General features: G+C 45.8%; 1 protein-coding gene and 1 non-coding gene across 2 annotated transcripts; one reads left to right on the top strand and one right to left on the bottom strand.

Moving 5' to 3' along the window:
* Window positions 1–126: 126 nt before the first annotated feature.
* On the bottom strand, window positions 127–14,061 carry LOC128257135 (cubilin homolog). The gene is given in 18 exon segments (XM_052987983.1): window positions 127–1,061; window positions 1,122–1,419; window positions 1,481–1,632; window positions 1,700–1,841; window positions 1,892–2,071; window positions 2,181–4,485; window positions 4,780–6,572; window positions 6,643–6,800; window positions 6,866–7,745; window positions 8,080–9,397; window positions 9,466–9,664; window positions 9,922–10,031; window positions 10,087–10,415; window positions 10,474–10,658; window positions 10,729–11,425; window positions 11,427–12,633; window positions 12,700–12,806; window positions 13,357–14,061. Coding segments are annotated over 18 exon segments (10,830 nt in total). The 5' UTR covers window positions 13,915–14,061; the 3' UTR covers window positions 127–849.
* A 701-nt stretch (window positions 14,062–14,762) lies between these two features.
* On the top strand, window positions 14,763–14,834 carry Trnaq-uug (transfer RNA glutamine (anticodon UUG)). The gene has a single exon. It is a non-coding gene; the product is annotated as a tRNA-Gln (tRNA).
* The last annotated feature ends 475 nt before the right edge of the window (window positions 14,835–15,309 follow it).

Genomic DNA, 15,309 nt, shown 5'->3' on the forward strand with positions numbered 1-15,309 from the left:
AAAAATATAATTCCCATTTATAAGCACCAACCTAATATCTTAAGTCATTTAAATAGGAGTCATTAGTTTTAAAATTGTTTTTATTTCAGCATTTATAATTTCGTAATTTGTGCTCCAATTTTATTAGGAACACATGGCACATCCTCAAATTCCAGAAGTATTTTTTTTTGTTCTCAACTTTTTCTCAATATTGCGCTTTACAAATTGTTACTTCCTTTGGTTATCTAGTTCCCTAAACAGTAAATCTCTCCTTTGTTAATAGCTTTTTGTTCACACCATTAGTGTTCAACTGCTGCTTATCATATCAGATTTCGGGGAGTCCCCTTATTTTTATAGGCTGACTGTCTATACTTGTAAAGTCAATTATGTTTGCATTTCATCTTTAGTTATTTGTATATGTATGTTTTTATTTTCTGTAGTTTTAATTTAATTCCAGTTCTGTCCAGCACTTATATCAAGCTTCATTATTTTACATTAATAAATACATAGCTGATTTATTAGTTTTAAATTTAATTTTGCTGATAATTAATTTTCATTAATTTCTGGTTTTTTCACCTGTTCTTCTTTATCTTGCTTTATGTGCTGCTCAATAGTTTTAAAGAGTTTGGTTTCTTATAGTCCACCATACATTACCTGGATGGATGGATATCCTCAAGATTAAGGACATCTAGAAGTTAAATGCAAAATATGGCTGAGATTACTAGTCACTCCTCCCTAGTTTATTAAAATGGTCAAGACGAAAGTTACCTTTGTTGGGCAATTAGTAATTGTTAAAATTATTTAGAAATGCAAGATAAACATATTGAATTATTTGTATAAATTCGGAATTAATTGAAAATTTAGCAGTTTTCATTTCGTATGCTTAATCTCCATCTTGAAACCTAATCCATCAAAATTTGGCGACTTTTTTGCAATTAAAACAACGTTATTGTCGGCTATGATAAAATCATTTGGAATCCTTGATCCACAGAGGTTTTTTACAAGTTTGCGGCCGTCCGTAGTGTTGGCATACAATCGTACATTGTCCAGATCACAATTGGTTTCCGAGCCCATGTTGAATTCTAAAAGGTACACAGTTAGTAGTGAACAAATTATTTTCAATTGAAGAATCCAAGGTTCACCTTGGAAACTAAATCGCAGGTTTCCGCCTGGGGGTACGGATATAGTCCAAGTACACAATGAACTATTGCGGCCTTCGTAGGAGGGATTCTCTAGGTAACTTCCCTTCGAGCCAAGCACTGCTAGCTCACCGCCACAGCCGCCGGGAAATTGGTTGCTTGTGGAAAAGTAGAAGAGCTTGAGGAAGGATACTCCACGGCTGTCGAGGCGCAACTCGTTGGTGGTCGTAATTCTGGCAGTGGTTTCCCATTGAATGTGCGAAGTGGTGAAAATTGTCTTGTTTGAATTAAGATCCGTCACCTGTAATTATTGTAGTGCTTAATATTTGCCCTATCAAAAGTATCTATAAAAGTTAACTTACGTTGAAGTAGTTATTATCCAAATTGCTGAACATCACAGACATTACGTATAGCGTAATGCTGTAACCCTTTGGTACTCGAATATAATCTGTACAGCTGCTAAGATAGTTGACATCAACAAATTGGCTCAGTTCTGTATAGTTTCCATTGCATGCTGTAGAAGATCAGTTATCGAAAATTCGCTTTATAAAACGGCAGATATTTAAAAAACGATTGCATACCTGGCTTTCGTCGGATGACAACTTCAAACCCTTGGGACTCCTCGAGTTCGTCGCTGTGGAAGGTGAGTTGCATGTCAGATAAATCAATTTCTTCATTCAACTTGAAGCTTTTGTCGTGTTGTCCGCAAAAGGATTGGGTGAACTGAAAAGTATTAATTAATTAATTAAAGTTAATATTTATAAGTTACATACGTAAGACTTGGACACTTTCAAGTAGTCGTCGCATTTGCCAGTCCTCTGCGATATTTCCTTAAGGCGTAACTTTTGGAAATCTATTTCCAAATATCCTTCGTACTTAATTGTCCAAGTACAATGAATATTTCCCTCGTAGCTCCTTGTGCTATTGTCGTACTGTATGCCCAGTGTAACGGTCTGTTGGGAAAAGTAATCGAAATAATAATCGAACAAATGAGAATTCGAATTTGAAAAAACTTTTCAAAATCATGTGTAAATTTTCAAATTATTATTTCAAGTGACTCACCTCGTATATGCGCATGTTGTACACCGCTTTACCGCATACAGTGGGTTCCATTTGCAGAATCAGCTCAAAGCTGATGTTTCTATCCTGACCACTCTTGGCGCTCAAATGGAAGTCCATATCCGAGTAGGAACTGAACACCTTGGTCCGGCTCGCACCCGATCCATAGTATTTGCCCAGGTTTCGGTCTTCGACCTCTGCGCTATCCAGGATCTCTAAGTAGCTGCAAGTGCGGCAGTCAGCACCGTTTAGTTGCAACTTGCGCACCTCCAGAGAAAGTCGATAATCGGGCGGGACACTCGCACTGAAGTGGCACAGTAGCGGTTCGGTGGCATTGATGCGGTACGAACGCATCAAATTCGTACGTGGCCCTTCCGAATCCAGGCTCACGCGCTCGTTGCAGTTCTGCGTGAAGCGAACGCTGGCCAGGAAGCCCCGGCGACTGTTGGAACTGTCCGTGGAGAGGACAATCAGTGCCTCGTTGCTGTCCACCATGATGGTGGGCGGACTCGTCTTATTGCCGCACAGTTGGTCTACCCTCTGCTCCACGCTGGCCACTTTGCCGCGGTAAATGCTCAGACTTTCGAAGCGACAGTTCTGAGCTTCCTCCATGTCAAAGTACTTGAACTCAATGACCACGGCGTGCTGCGGTGGTGCGACCACTCTCCACTCACACTTCATGTCGTGGGCATACACGTCGTGCTCTTCATCCTGCGGCGGGCGAAGCGTGAAGGATTCATTGTGGTCACCACCGCATCCAATTAAATGGTATTGCAGCTCGAATCCATGCGTCGTTGTGGAAACAAACTGCAGGCGAAGTTTGCCATAGCCATGCACCTCGAACTCGGGACACAGCTTGCCCATACTTGTTTCCGCGCTTCCAGCACCTGAACGATAACCTTCGAAGTAAGTTCTGGTACAGCTAACCGGTGCCCATGGATGTCCTCGGTCTTTCACACTGACAACCAGTTGGTGGTCGTTGTTGGTGAGGAATGTGTAGCTGCAGTTGTAGTGCTGCAGTCGGTAGGTTGTCCAGCTGGGAGTCTCCTGGATCTGAACACCTGCCGTGGCCTGCAGTACGGCATCGCAGCTGGGGGAGACTTGGAAACTGAAGCCATCGCCCGTCACATTGGAATTCGTGCGGAATATCACGCGAATCCGGGTGGATGGCACTAGAATTTCGGGGGGCGTTTGCCTGCCACAGAGGCTGGTCACCTCCACATACGCTCCAGCCGAGCGATCGTAGCGCTCGACGGTCAACCGATCGTTCGTACAGTTGGGTGACAGCTCAATGAAGAAGCGGTCCTTGAATTGCAACTTCAGTGAGAGCCCATCCTTGGTCATGAACTCCCATACGCGCTCCATGTTGTTCAGGTAGTCATTGCTCTCGATCGTCACCGGTGGCGCTGGTCGGTGATCCAGGCGTATCACATTGCCGACGGATATAGACTGCCGAGCGATCAGGATGAACCGGCTGGCTCCGAGGAGTCGGTTTTCCGAATGGTACAGAACAGTTGAGGTGGCACGCGCCAGAAGCGTGCTATTTACGGTCATGCCGCGACAAATTCGACCCACTTCCGTCTGCCCGCTGAAGATCACAATGTATTCCCGATCGCAGCGGTCGGTGAGGGTTGCATTGCCCTCCAGAACATAGCCATTACTGTTGGTTAGCGTCCAAAGGCACTCCAGCACACCGTAATCGTCATCAAGCGTGGGCAGGATCTCTGGCGACTCGATGGCAGTTCCCTCAGCGGCCTGCAGTCGTCCGCCGCAACGGTGTCGCCGATATGTGGCCCGGAAGCGCTGCAATTTAACATTGTTGCTATTCAGGAGCGTCACACGTCCGACTGCGGTGGCCAGAGATACAAAACTATTGGTGACATTGGCGGACATCGCCTTGAACGGAACACGCTGGACGTCATCCACAAACACAACCGCTGGACCGCCCATGGTCTGGAACAGGTACTCCTCGACCTTAAAGGTGAGCGTTGTACTTGCAGCGCAGGAGAACTGGATGCTGCAGTGATAGCTGGGCAGCTGGAGAAGCGTCTGGATGGAAAGCGATCCCGTTGCCTGGTCTCCAATGTCCGGCGGACAGACGGTTGGCTCGCTGGAGCTGAAGCGAGCTCTTAGCGCAGTGGAGCTCAAGTCCAACTGACTGGCCAGGACAACGACGAGCATGAAATTGTCCGTTGACTCGATTATTCCACTGCCGTTGTAGCCATTGATCCGGAATTCTGTGATCTTGGACAGTGAGTTGGCGTCGTTGTAAAAGGAAAAGTGTGCCGCATTTGCTAAGCGAACGTATCTGGTAAAAGTTAATTTCATAAATTAAAAATTACAAATGTATAAAGTAAATAAAAAAGGTAAACTTGATTAAATCAATAGTATGTATAACTACATTAGTATTTGACTAGACAGAACTTGGATTTAGCAAATTTGTTTAGCTAAGTAAGAAATTGATGATGAGTAAATTAGGAACTTTGTCATTTTTTTTTTTTTATGTTAATATGTAAATTATTGGTACTTTACCGGTTTTTAATATGGATTAATTTGTTTAAGATACATAGTACGAGAAAACAAGTCTTAATACATTACTCACCGACTGGTGTCGTTTCGCATGACAACGCGTATGTCAGCCAAGTTAAGAATGCTCAGCCGCACCCTTTGTCCCTTGGGCACTTTGATGGTCAGGCGACAGAATCTCAGCCAGGATGATTGTGGCAAGCGCGGGAACACGATGTCCCCCTCTACTCCGCTTATATCCCGCGAGCACGTTCCCAGGGCGCGCTGATATTGCAACTTAAAGCCCCGATAGCTATTCACATTTTTGATTGCAACAAAGCGAATGGCCGCGGCGTTGGTGTTTAGGGTGACGAGCATGGGCGTGACTGTGCTGCCATCCAGGATCAGTAGCTCTTTGGTTGGGTCCGCCAAGTCAACGATTTCCAGGCGATCGCTGGTTTCATTTGAGGATGTTCCACTGGGATCGAAGGGCAGGTGCAGATCGGTGATGTTCAACCGGATGAACGTGTCCTTGGGAAAGCGAATGCTGTACACGCACAACGATGGCTTTGGATATCCTCCCAAATGCGGATAGTTCTCCGAGCTGAGAGTGCCAGGCGACCCGCTGAACTGGCCGCCACATGTGCTCAGTGACAAGTTGAGCCTAAAACCTCCAGTGGGTTCATCGAGCTGCGACTGGTAGTGGACGAGAAGCAGGTTGCCGGTACTGCGCACCGTGGCCTGTGGCTTGCGGCAGGCGCGGCTCAGGCTGCGGGCCAGTTTGGTGGAACCGTCAAACAACTCCACATGCTCCTTGTCGCAGTGCCGAGCACTCAGTTCGAATGACTCGTCAAAGTCGGCCGCGATGGTCTCACCCGCCGGCGCCATTATCAACCACGTGCAATCCGAATGCGGTTGGGGTAGATATGGAAATCCTGGTGAAATGACCACATAGTTGGGAGCCTGCTGGGTCAACTTAATCTCACCATCACACTCTTTAAACTCTCGGTACGTGAGAGTCCAGAGGTTCATATCCAATGATCTCCTATTGCCCAGTTGGTATTTCACGTAGGCATGCGACCTACTCGTCCGAAACGCTGTTTTCTTAAAACCCTCATGGTTACAGAACTTGCTGTGCTCCAGCAAGGGAGCATGGTCATCCAATCCATCGTAGATAAGACCATACACCTCGCAGTCACCGGCAGAAGGTGGGCCCTTGTAAGTAATCGTGATGTCAATTTTACGACCTGGTCGCACATCGATGTGCCAGGCGCAAACATTGATGTCGTGAAAGGGCGGCTCTGGAATGGTGCCCACGGTGCCAGTCATATTGGAGCCACAGGCAGTGCGGACGTTCGCCTGAAAACCGGTACCATTAATGGACACATCGCTTTGGAACTGCAGTCGCAGATGTGGCGTGCCATGAACTGGGATAATCGCATCCTTAGACTCCCGTTTCTTGCAAACGCGCACCTCATTCGTCCAGTGGCTTAGATCGTGCGAACTTTGAATTTGTAGATAATCGGCGGTGCAGTTGGGAAAGACCTCCAGATCTGCTTTGTAAAAATAGACCAAGATATGACGAGTAGGGTCCTCTGGCTTCAGGGTCCATTCGCAATTTAGATTGGGTGCGTAGCCATGTGGATAACCCGGCGAACTTAATTCAATGCGGGCCGAGGATGTCATCGTCAGCTCCTGGGTACACTGCTTGGAGGTCAGGGTGACATTACCCTTCACCAGATGGGAGTCGAGCACGTGCCACTTCAAACGGAAGTCCCTTATATCCGCATTCATGGTCTTCAAGTAGACCACATTGCTGCTGGATGTGAAAGTCCATGGACTGGCTGCAATGTTGACCACCAAAGCACTGTCATCATAGCCATCGAACAGCTGGCAAACGTTTTTTTTTTTTTTGCAAATATTAGTTATTTTTGCATTTATTATTTGTTATTTTTCTCACCAAGAGGCCGGAAATGTATTCGTCAAACTGCAAGACCACAACCTTTTCGCGCTCCGAGAAAATGCGCCAAGTGAAGGGCTGAAACTCGTCGTTAAGGAAGAGCGATGGAGGCTGCTCAATGGTTCCATTGGTGCCATTTGTAATTTCAATGTTGTGCACTGCAGATTAGGACATTAGGTTCTAAGAATGTCGTAACAACAATTGCTCACTTGTGATCACTTACCGTAGCCCCAGCGCAAACGGAAACCGCCGGCAGTGTTGCCCGGTGTGCTGCGGAATTTAATCCAAAGCTGAGAGCTAACCAGCAACGGACCCTCCGGCAATTTCTTATCGCAGTAGAGTCCGAGGAGAGGACCCTGGACGCCAGAACGCAGCTCCAGGAAGTCCTCGTTGCAGTGATCGGAGCGGACAATGTCCATGGCGTCAAAGTTGATTTCCAGAGCATTTCCCGGACGCACCTCGATGGTCCAAACGCACTCAACGTTGGCCGGATAACTGTCCGGATAGTTGGGCGAACTGAGGCTGCCACGGACGGACGTGATGTTTCCGCCACACGAGTTCTCAAAGGTGCTGTACTGCGCCTGCAGCCTAATCCCTTTGGTCACAATGCGCACATTGTTAGCGGGGACAACTAAATTGGCATTGTGATCGCGACACAATTGATAGAGCACCACCTGGTCATCGTCGTTGATCAGCTTAAGAACCGGGCAATTGTCCGAGCCCACGGCACATAATGGACACTCTAGCTGATTTATGTTAAGGGCAAGTTTGCTACCCTCGGGTGAGGAGAGCAGCCAGTCGCAGTCCTCGTCTAGCCGGGATTGCAAATAGCCCTCCCCGTTGGCAAGCGGCCCACCACACGTGCGCTCGAAGTGCATGGCAAACCGGCCCCAAGTTCCCGCTTGGGCTTTGAACCGGACACGCAGTTTCTGTCCGTGAACTAGCCGGATCATGGGCGCATCGTAACCACAGGGCTTCTCCAGGAATTCCTCTTGGTCGTCCGACGTGAGCTTAGTGAGTTCCACGAAACTAAGAGAGCAGTTGGCCGAATTCGTTAGGTTGAACTGCTCGAAACGCAGTCTAATGCCATAGCTTTTAGTTACCTACAAAAATTGAATTTTTAACTTGATTAGGTTCCAAAAAATACAACAAATTTGTTTAATCACTTTGTAAACAGGACCTAATTTTACTATTTAACAGTTTATTTTATCAACTGCAAGTCATGTTAGACATGTTTAACTATTTTTGCTTTAAAGCTAAAATTTAGAAAGCTTAATTATGCCTGTTGATATTGAAAATCTAAGTTGGCATACTATAAACCTAATGTTTTTAATGAAAGTGAAAAGATTCAAAATGAAATTACAAATAGATATTAAATATATGGCTCAAATGAACATAGGTTCTGCAATGTAATATAATGGATTTTGAGTAACTTACTTCCACAGTCCATACGCACTCCACGTTTGATGAGTAATTGGCGACGTTGCTGCTGTCCTGAAGATTGTGAAAACCGGGAGTGGTTAGCATACCGCTGCTGGCACTAATGTAACCGCCACAACTGGCTGGCACCTGAACATAGCTGGCCCTAAAGAATTTCCTCGACGGCGCCGAGCTGCTTACAAAGTGAACTTTCAGCTCATTTCCCGGAGAGGTGAATGTCTGCGTCTGCGACTCCTCATGGCAACTCTGATACAGCATCACGGAGGAGTTGAAACCACTGGTTGCAGATACGGAGAGCTTAGAATCCGCCTCCAAGCACTCGCCCTGTGGCGCCTCGAAGTGGACTTCGTGCAGCAAGAGGCGGATTTGATTGCCCTCCGATGCTGTGATGATCCACACGCAGTCCATGTCCACGCTGAAGCGAGCTTTTGGCGATTCAAACGTTCCGCCTGCTGCGTAGAAATGCTCTCCACATCCTAGTCGCTTGTACTCGACCCGGAGGCCCTGCTTCTGTTCTGAGAAATCGCTCTTGAAGCGAAGAAGCATCCGATTGCCGACAGTTGCGGTGGGCAGCAAGCCATTGAAGCTGCATAAATTAACCTTACTGAGAATCTTGTCGTCCAGCATGTCTGTCAGCGTCACAAAGTCATAGGTGCAGCCAGAATTGAAAACCTCGAGGTTAAGGTGCGAGAAGACAAGCTGCAAATGATTCTTTCGTCCGCCAGCGCGAATGTCCCATTCGCAGTCCTGATTTGGCGGATAATTCTCTGGGAAGTTGGGCGTTTCAATGGCACCCGCCAGGTTTTCGAGTCGAACTCGACAATTCGTTTCGTAGTTCAAGAGGAAGTCGGTGCCGTCGGGTGACTCATGGCTCACGTCGTAGCGGACAAGGACGCGATTTCCGGTGGATTGCAGCGGTTGGGCACTTGTTCCGTTGCAACGAATTACCATTTTGTTGCTGGCAATAGTGGGGCCATCGTATATGCTCAGTTGGCCGATGCAAAGACGAGCGTCGCTGCTCTCAAGCTGCAGGTTCACCCTGGATCCCTCGGCCACGACAATCTGCCAGTCGCACGCCAAAACACCACGATTTCCCGCCAATAAATGCGGCGAATGAATGCTCCCCGTCGATGAGCTAAGTTTGCCGCCACATCCGATTCCGGTTTGCTGCCACTTTAGAAGGAATCCCTTGGCCTCTATGCTCCTATCGGAACGGAATTCCAGATGCATTGCATTGCTATACGAGGGTAACCGACTAGGGATATTAGTACCACAATACCGTCCAATAAGCGGCGACGAACCAGAATCTCCATTTCTAAAAAAAAAAAATGTTAAATTATATATTGGAAATTTGTTATGCATGAGCTTAGGACGATCGATCACCTGATTTCGAGCCAGTCGGTCGTGCATCGAGGGTCAGCGAATGATGATTCTAGTGTAAAGTTTTGCACCACCAATTCGAGACGGTGACCAAGCGGTGCTCGTAAGATCCATTCACATTTTTGGTTTCCTCCATATGCCTTTGGCCAATTTGGAGATTTTATGTAGCCATAGCGCCCTGTTAATGTTCCTCCACACTCATCTGATTTTAGATAATATAAATAATGTTAAATTCATAATCTCTACATAATATTTAATATATAAGATGTATTGTTTTAGACAGATTTTTAAGAAATTAGGTTTGTAACCTTGATAGCAGACTAATTGTAAGACTTTCAAACACTTTAATTACCTTATTTGTTAATTCTTCGAAATATTAATTTGGTTATTAAGGCTTGTTTTAGTTATTTTAATATTTTTTATTCTTTTAAGTCGAGGAATCTGAATGGATTTACTTACCTGGCTCAACCATTTCAAAGTCAAGCACTAAAATGCCATATCTGTTTTCGTTAAACATATTTATAGTCAAGAGATCTCCATCAAACACATCATCCACACTATTCGAATAACTAAAACGATTGAACATGTATAGCTATTGATTTTTCCATTTAGGTATTTACCTACGTGTTTAACAAAGTCGCTGGGCTTGTGCTATTGTCATAAATGAAGTAGGTTGGACTTGCAATTACAGAGTGAGCAATAATTCGTTTTCTTCCTGGAACATCAATAAACCACTGACAAAATGTGGTGTGTGTTTGTTTGACCCGTCTCCTGTCGGATTCGGTGAGGAATCCTCCACAATTATTAAGCACAAACTCGTATTCCACTCGCATTCCACGGCCACTACCGGATCCGTGGAAGACCAGACTAGCCCGATTTGAGTGTGATATCAGGGAAAGGTTATACGTCGACTTTTCAAAATGCCTCTTTTCATCACGAATACCCAAATACACCTAAAAAATCATTTGCAATAAATAATAAATAATTTTAAGTTTCAAAGCTGTTACTTACATCTAAATAAGTTGTTTCGTTTCCATTAGTGGCAGTGCCCAGAGATAGGTCTGTGATTTTGATTTCAGCCACTGTATTAAGCGGTCCAGTCAAGTTGTAGGTGCACGTCATGTCGTCGAGATACGAGCCCGGGTAGTTTGGGGTACTGATGATGCCAGTAGTGCTTTCAAAGCTACCAGTGCACACTGTAAGATAAGGACAACTTATAAAATTGGGGCAACTGCAGTGGAAAACAAGATTTCATTCTAAACTTACCTCTGGTATAACTCAACACAAAGGCTGTTTTTAGCTTCAAGCCACTCAATGAGTATTCATAGCGCACTAGGATCACATTTTTCGTGGATATCAGTGGTTCCAGTTCACTGGACTCTGGATGACCACAAACGCGTCGCATGAGTGGCGAAACCACCGTACTTCCGTCAAAGATCTCGATCTTCTGGATGTTACAATTTTCTGTCTGCAACAGGTTAACCTGATCGAACACCAGCTTTACTTGTGTTCCCCGGGACTGCTCTACCAGATAGAGACAGACCTCGGCGTCCAATTTTCCACTGATGCGACCACGCGATGCCGTGTAGACGCCTCCGCATCCTGGCCGACCCGGCACTACCTCGTAGTGCATCTGAAAGGAGCTATCCGAACGCAATGCATCTGTGTGGAAGTCCATTCGCAGGCTGCTCGATGAGCTATACAGCGGTGGGGGCTGCAGGGATTGGCAGGCCTGGAGCAGCTTGAGGTCCGAGTCGTAAACAGTGAGAGAATCCTGACTGCAGTTCTTGGCGTCTGCTTCGGTGGTACCCAGCTTAATCTCGTAGAAGCGAAGGAGCAACCGGCTGCCAAAGGGCGCCGTCAGTAGCCAGCGACAGTCGAGGCCCGGTCGGGCCTGACCAGGATAGCCCGGAGACCGCAGAACGCCGGTCTGCGTCAGGGCCAGGTCAATGGTTTCGCCGCAAGGAGAAAGGCAGAGAGTTCCAGGTGACATGGAATCCTTTTCCCTGCGTCTCATTGTCGGATCGGAACCAGAAAAAGACCTGCTCCTGGCTGGTGATCACACTACCGTTCCCCATGGGCAAACGGGAGCCACAGAAGCGGCCAATTAGGCGCGAGGATAGCGAGTTGCCGTCGTGCAGCTGTAGAAAGTCGGCGGTGCAATCGATGCTGTCCTGCAGATCGAACTGGGTGAAGGTAAGGTTAAGCACCTGGTTGACAGTGGTGCGCACGATGAATGGGCAGCGCTCGTCCGCCTGGTAGTCACCATCGGCCGTGTTGGGCGGGAAATGCAGCTGGCCCGTGGGCCCCTGGATTGTTGCTCCGCAAAAGAATCGCTGATGGGAGCAGGTGGTGCCGGTGAAGCCGCGTGGACAAACGCACTGGTACTTGTTATTCGGCAACAGGCGACATGTTCCGCCATTTAGGCAGGGACTCGGATGACAGGCATCCGACGAGTTGCACACGGCGCCCGTGTATCCAGGCTGGCATATGCAGGTGGTTCCCCTTCCGTTCTGCACGCAGGTTCCATTGTTCTGGCAGGGATGCTGTTCGCAGGGCAGCCGGCTGGAGTCCGTGGTGCAGCCATCGGCGCCGTAGCCATGGCCAAAGCTGCCCAGCGGACAGGTGCACACCACCGTGTCGGAGACGTACTCGCACTTGGCCAGCGGATGGCAAATCCTCTCATCGTTGCAGGAGTTGGAGTCGGCGGCCTTGCAAGTGCGTCCGTCGCCTGTCCAGCCCGGTGGACAGCGGCCACAGCGATGCGAGCCCTCCGTGTTGGTGCAGGTCACCCGGGGCTGCAGGCTGCATCCGCCGTTGTCCTCGCCGGCACATTCGTCTATGTCCCGGCAGAAGCGTCCGTCACCCGTGTAGCCCGGCGGACAGGGTCCGCAGCGAAAGCTGCCCGGCAGATTGATGCACACGTCGTGGCAGGGATTCACACGCGGCTCACACTCGTCCACATCCCGGGTGCAGGCACTTGGACTGGCGGCGGTCACATTGGCATCCGCCCACGTCCATCCCTGATCGCAGATGCACACATAGCCGTTGGAATTGCCAGCTTGGATGCAGGTGCCGTGCTCGCCGCACAGTTCCCGGGATCCAATGCCGGTGCAGGAATTGCTCCGAAGGCGGCAGTGGCTGCCGGAGAAACCATTTCGGCAAACGCATCTGGAAAGTTAAGACGGAGCAATTGGTTTGATCCTGCTACGGTATTGGATGCACTTTTCCACTTACCGATAGCCTCCGGGAGTGTTTATGCACTGGCCATTGTTTAGGCATCCGGCAAGATCCGTGCCAGCCAAGGTGACGCACTCGTTCACATCCTCCTCACATGTATCACCCTTAAACAAACACAAGTTATTAAATTTTAAATATAATAACAAGGAAAATGGCTCAGTAAAAGAAGATGGCGATCTAACGGAAAAAAACATGCATTTTTCAATACTGGCAAAAAGCTGCATATCATTTGCATGAACGCGACAAGAAAGTTTTTTATGGTACGACACTCAGTCAGAAATTACTTAATATGTGTTCATTATACTATAAATGCATATAATACCTTTCATTATATTATAAATTATAATTAAAATTTTTTAAGCCACTAATCTGCATTTAAGTATTGCATTTAAATTATTTTCTTTTAAAATAAACTGTTTCCTTGTTTTTTGTTTTGCAACACTGGATTTGTTTTTGGCGTCTATACATCAATTATTTTTTCCTGGCAGTGAAAAGTAAATTATGGTGTCAAAAACAGTTATTTGTTTCATAATGAAATAAACTTCTTTGCTAATCTGTACATTTTGATATTAATTATCGTCACATCGTGTCAAAGCATTTGTCCATTTAAAAATACGCCCCTAATCTCAGCAAGAAACGCCCCCGCTTACTCACTTGCCAACCCGAAGTGCACTCGCACTGGAATGCCTTGTAGGCGTCGTGGCATGTTCCGCCGTTCTGGCACGGCATGGACTTGCACTCATTCTTTTCCAGATTCGAGAATAGGGTCCTCAGGATTCCCGAGACGCGTTCCACGCGTTGCAACTGTCGACGCAGGATGCGTTGATTGAGCCCACTCCTTCGCGTGGAGTTATTCGCATTGAAGACCCTTCGCTGGATCCGCTTCATTTTGCGCTCCACATCCCGGAACTGATCCTTGACGACGTCCATCGATAGTGGTTCCCTTCGAGCCGCTGCCTGGCGATCGGCAATGATCCGTTGCCGTCGCCGGAGTAACGTCATCATATCCACATCGTTGATGGTCACGGTGGCCGACTCGCCCATCAACCGGAAGGTCACATTCTGATCCTTTGCTGCCTCGATGAGCAAATTTTCGTTCGATTGTCTCACAAGCTGGGCCCGCTGCCCAACATTATACTGAGATCCTTTCACGGACACTACTTGCAAGCACATCACCAGCACAAACGGAAGTTCAAGTAGCTTTAAAGGCATTTTTTTTGCATTTTTTCAACACAATTCACAAAATTGGGTAAAGTTGATTTAGTTAAATACTATTTTGTAATAGAGAATAATCCAATTTGATTGTTTTTAGAATGTTTAAGAATGATTTGAACCACACGACAGGCGATGTCCACGAAAACTGGTACCAAACTGACTTGGAGCTCGGATTTTATACTGCCAAAAAGTGGGCGTCTACGATACAGCAGTATGGAACATAATTTCTATGGTGAATAGCACCTAATATGTGAATTAAGATATTCAGGCAGTTTTTGGTTGTCCCTTTTAGTGAGTTTTATTTTCGCTTGGTCTTGTTTCCCAGAATTAATAGTTTTCTTTTTATCGTTATATTGCTATTCGACCAAAGTTTATATATATTTTTTTTGTTTAGACTCATGATAAATATAAGTAATACTTATGATACTTTTAAATGTCGTTTTTTGTACGTTGAAACAACAGATTAGGCACTTGGCGTAACCAATTTTGTTTAGTATTGCATATTAGTCGAAATAAGTTTTATCAATATTGAACAACTAGATTCTAAAGGCTTAATATCGACTATTCAATTATTCCAATAACTGAACCTTTGCAGTCTGATATTTTTTCTGTACTTTATTAGCCGCATTTTATGACTCAGTAAATTATATAAATCATCAGTCTATCAACGCATTTCTGACTTTTCCATCTAATTATATTGACCTGAGCCCCAAACCGATCGAACACGACTGATAAGGGCTTTTTTTCATACTTAATCTTCTAGCTATAGGCAATTTAACAACCAATTTTGTTTTGAAAGCACAATATTAATTTTTATTAGCTAATTTGGACTGCCAAAATTGAGAGGTTCTATGGTGTAATGGTTAGCACTCTGGACTTTGAATCCAGCGATCCGAGTTCAAATCTCGGTAGAACCTAGATTCCTGAATATTTTTTATTTGTTTTGGGATAAAATTACGCTATTTAATTTTATATAATACCTCTTTTAATCTTGTCAACATTTACCATTCATTTTTAATCCACATTACTAAGTGATTTATTACATTTTTTAAGCTTGTAGAAAACATATCCAGTATGAAAGATACTTATTTTTGATAAAACTAATAATTTGGGGTATAGATAAAATAACAATAATAAATACAAATACATAGGAAATTTTAAAAATTGTACAAGAATAATTGCACAATGTGTAGCATACGCACAAAATATTTATTGGACACCAGCAGATAAGCAGATACATTTGTATCTAAGTATCTCTGAATGTGTGTCCTATGTAAATACGCCTCCATGACAACTAAAATGAACGCAAATTAAATCAATTAAGTGAAAACGAACGCAAGCCGGTATATATTTGTATGTGAGGTTGAACTCGAATACATATATGTGGGCATA

This window comes from Drosophila gunungcola, assembly GCF_025200985.1.
Source record: "Drosophila gunungcola strain Sukarami chromosome 3L unlocalized genomic scaffold, Dgunungcola_SK_2 000002F, whole genome shotgun sequence".
NCBI classification, from domain to species: Eukaryota; Metazoa; Arthropoda; class Insecta; order Diptera; family Drosophilidae; genus Drosophila; species Drosophila gunungcola.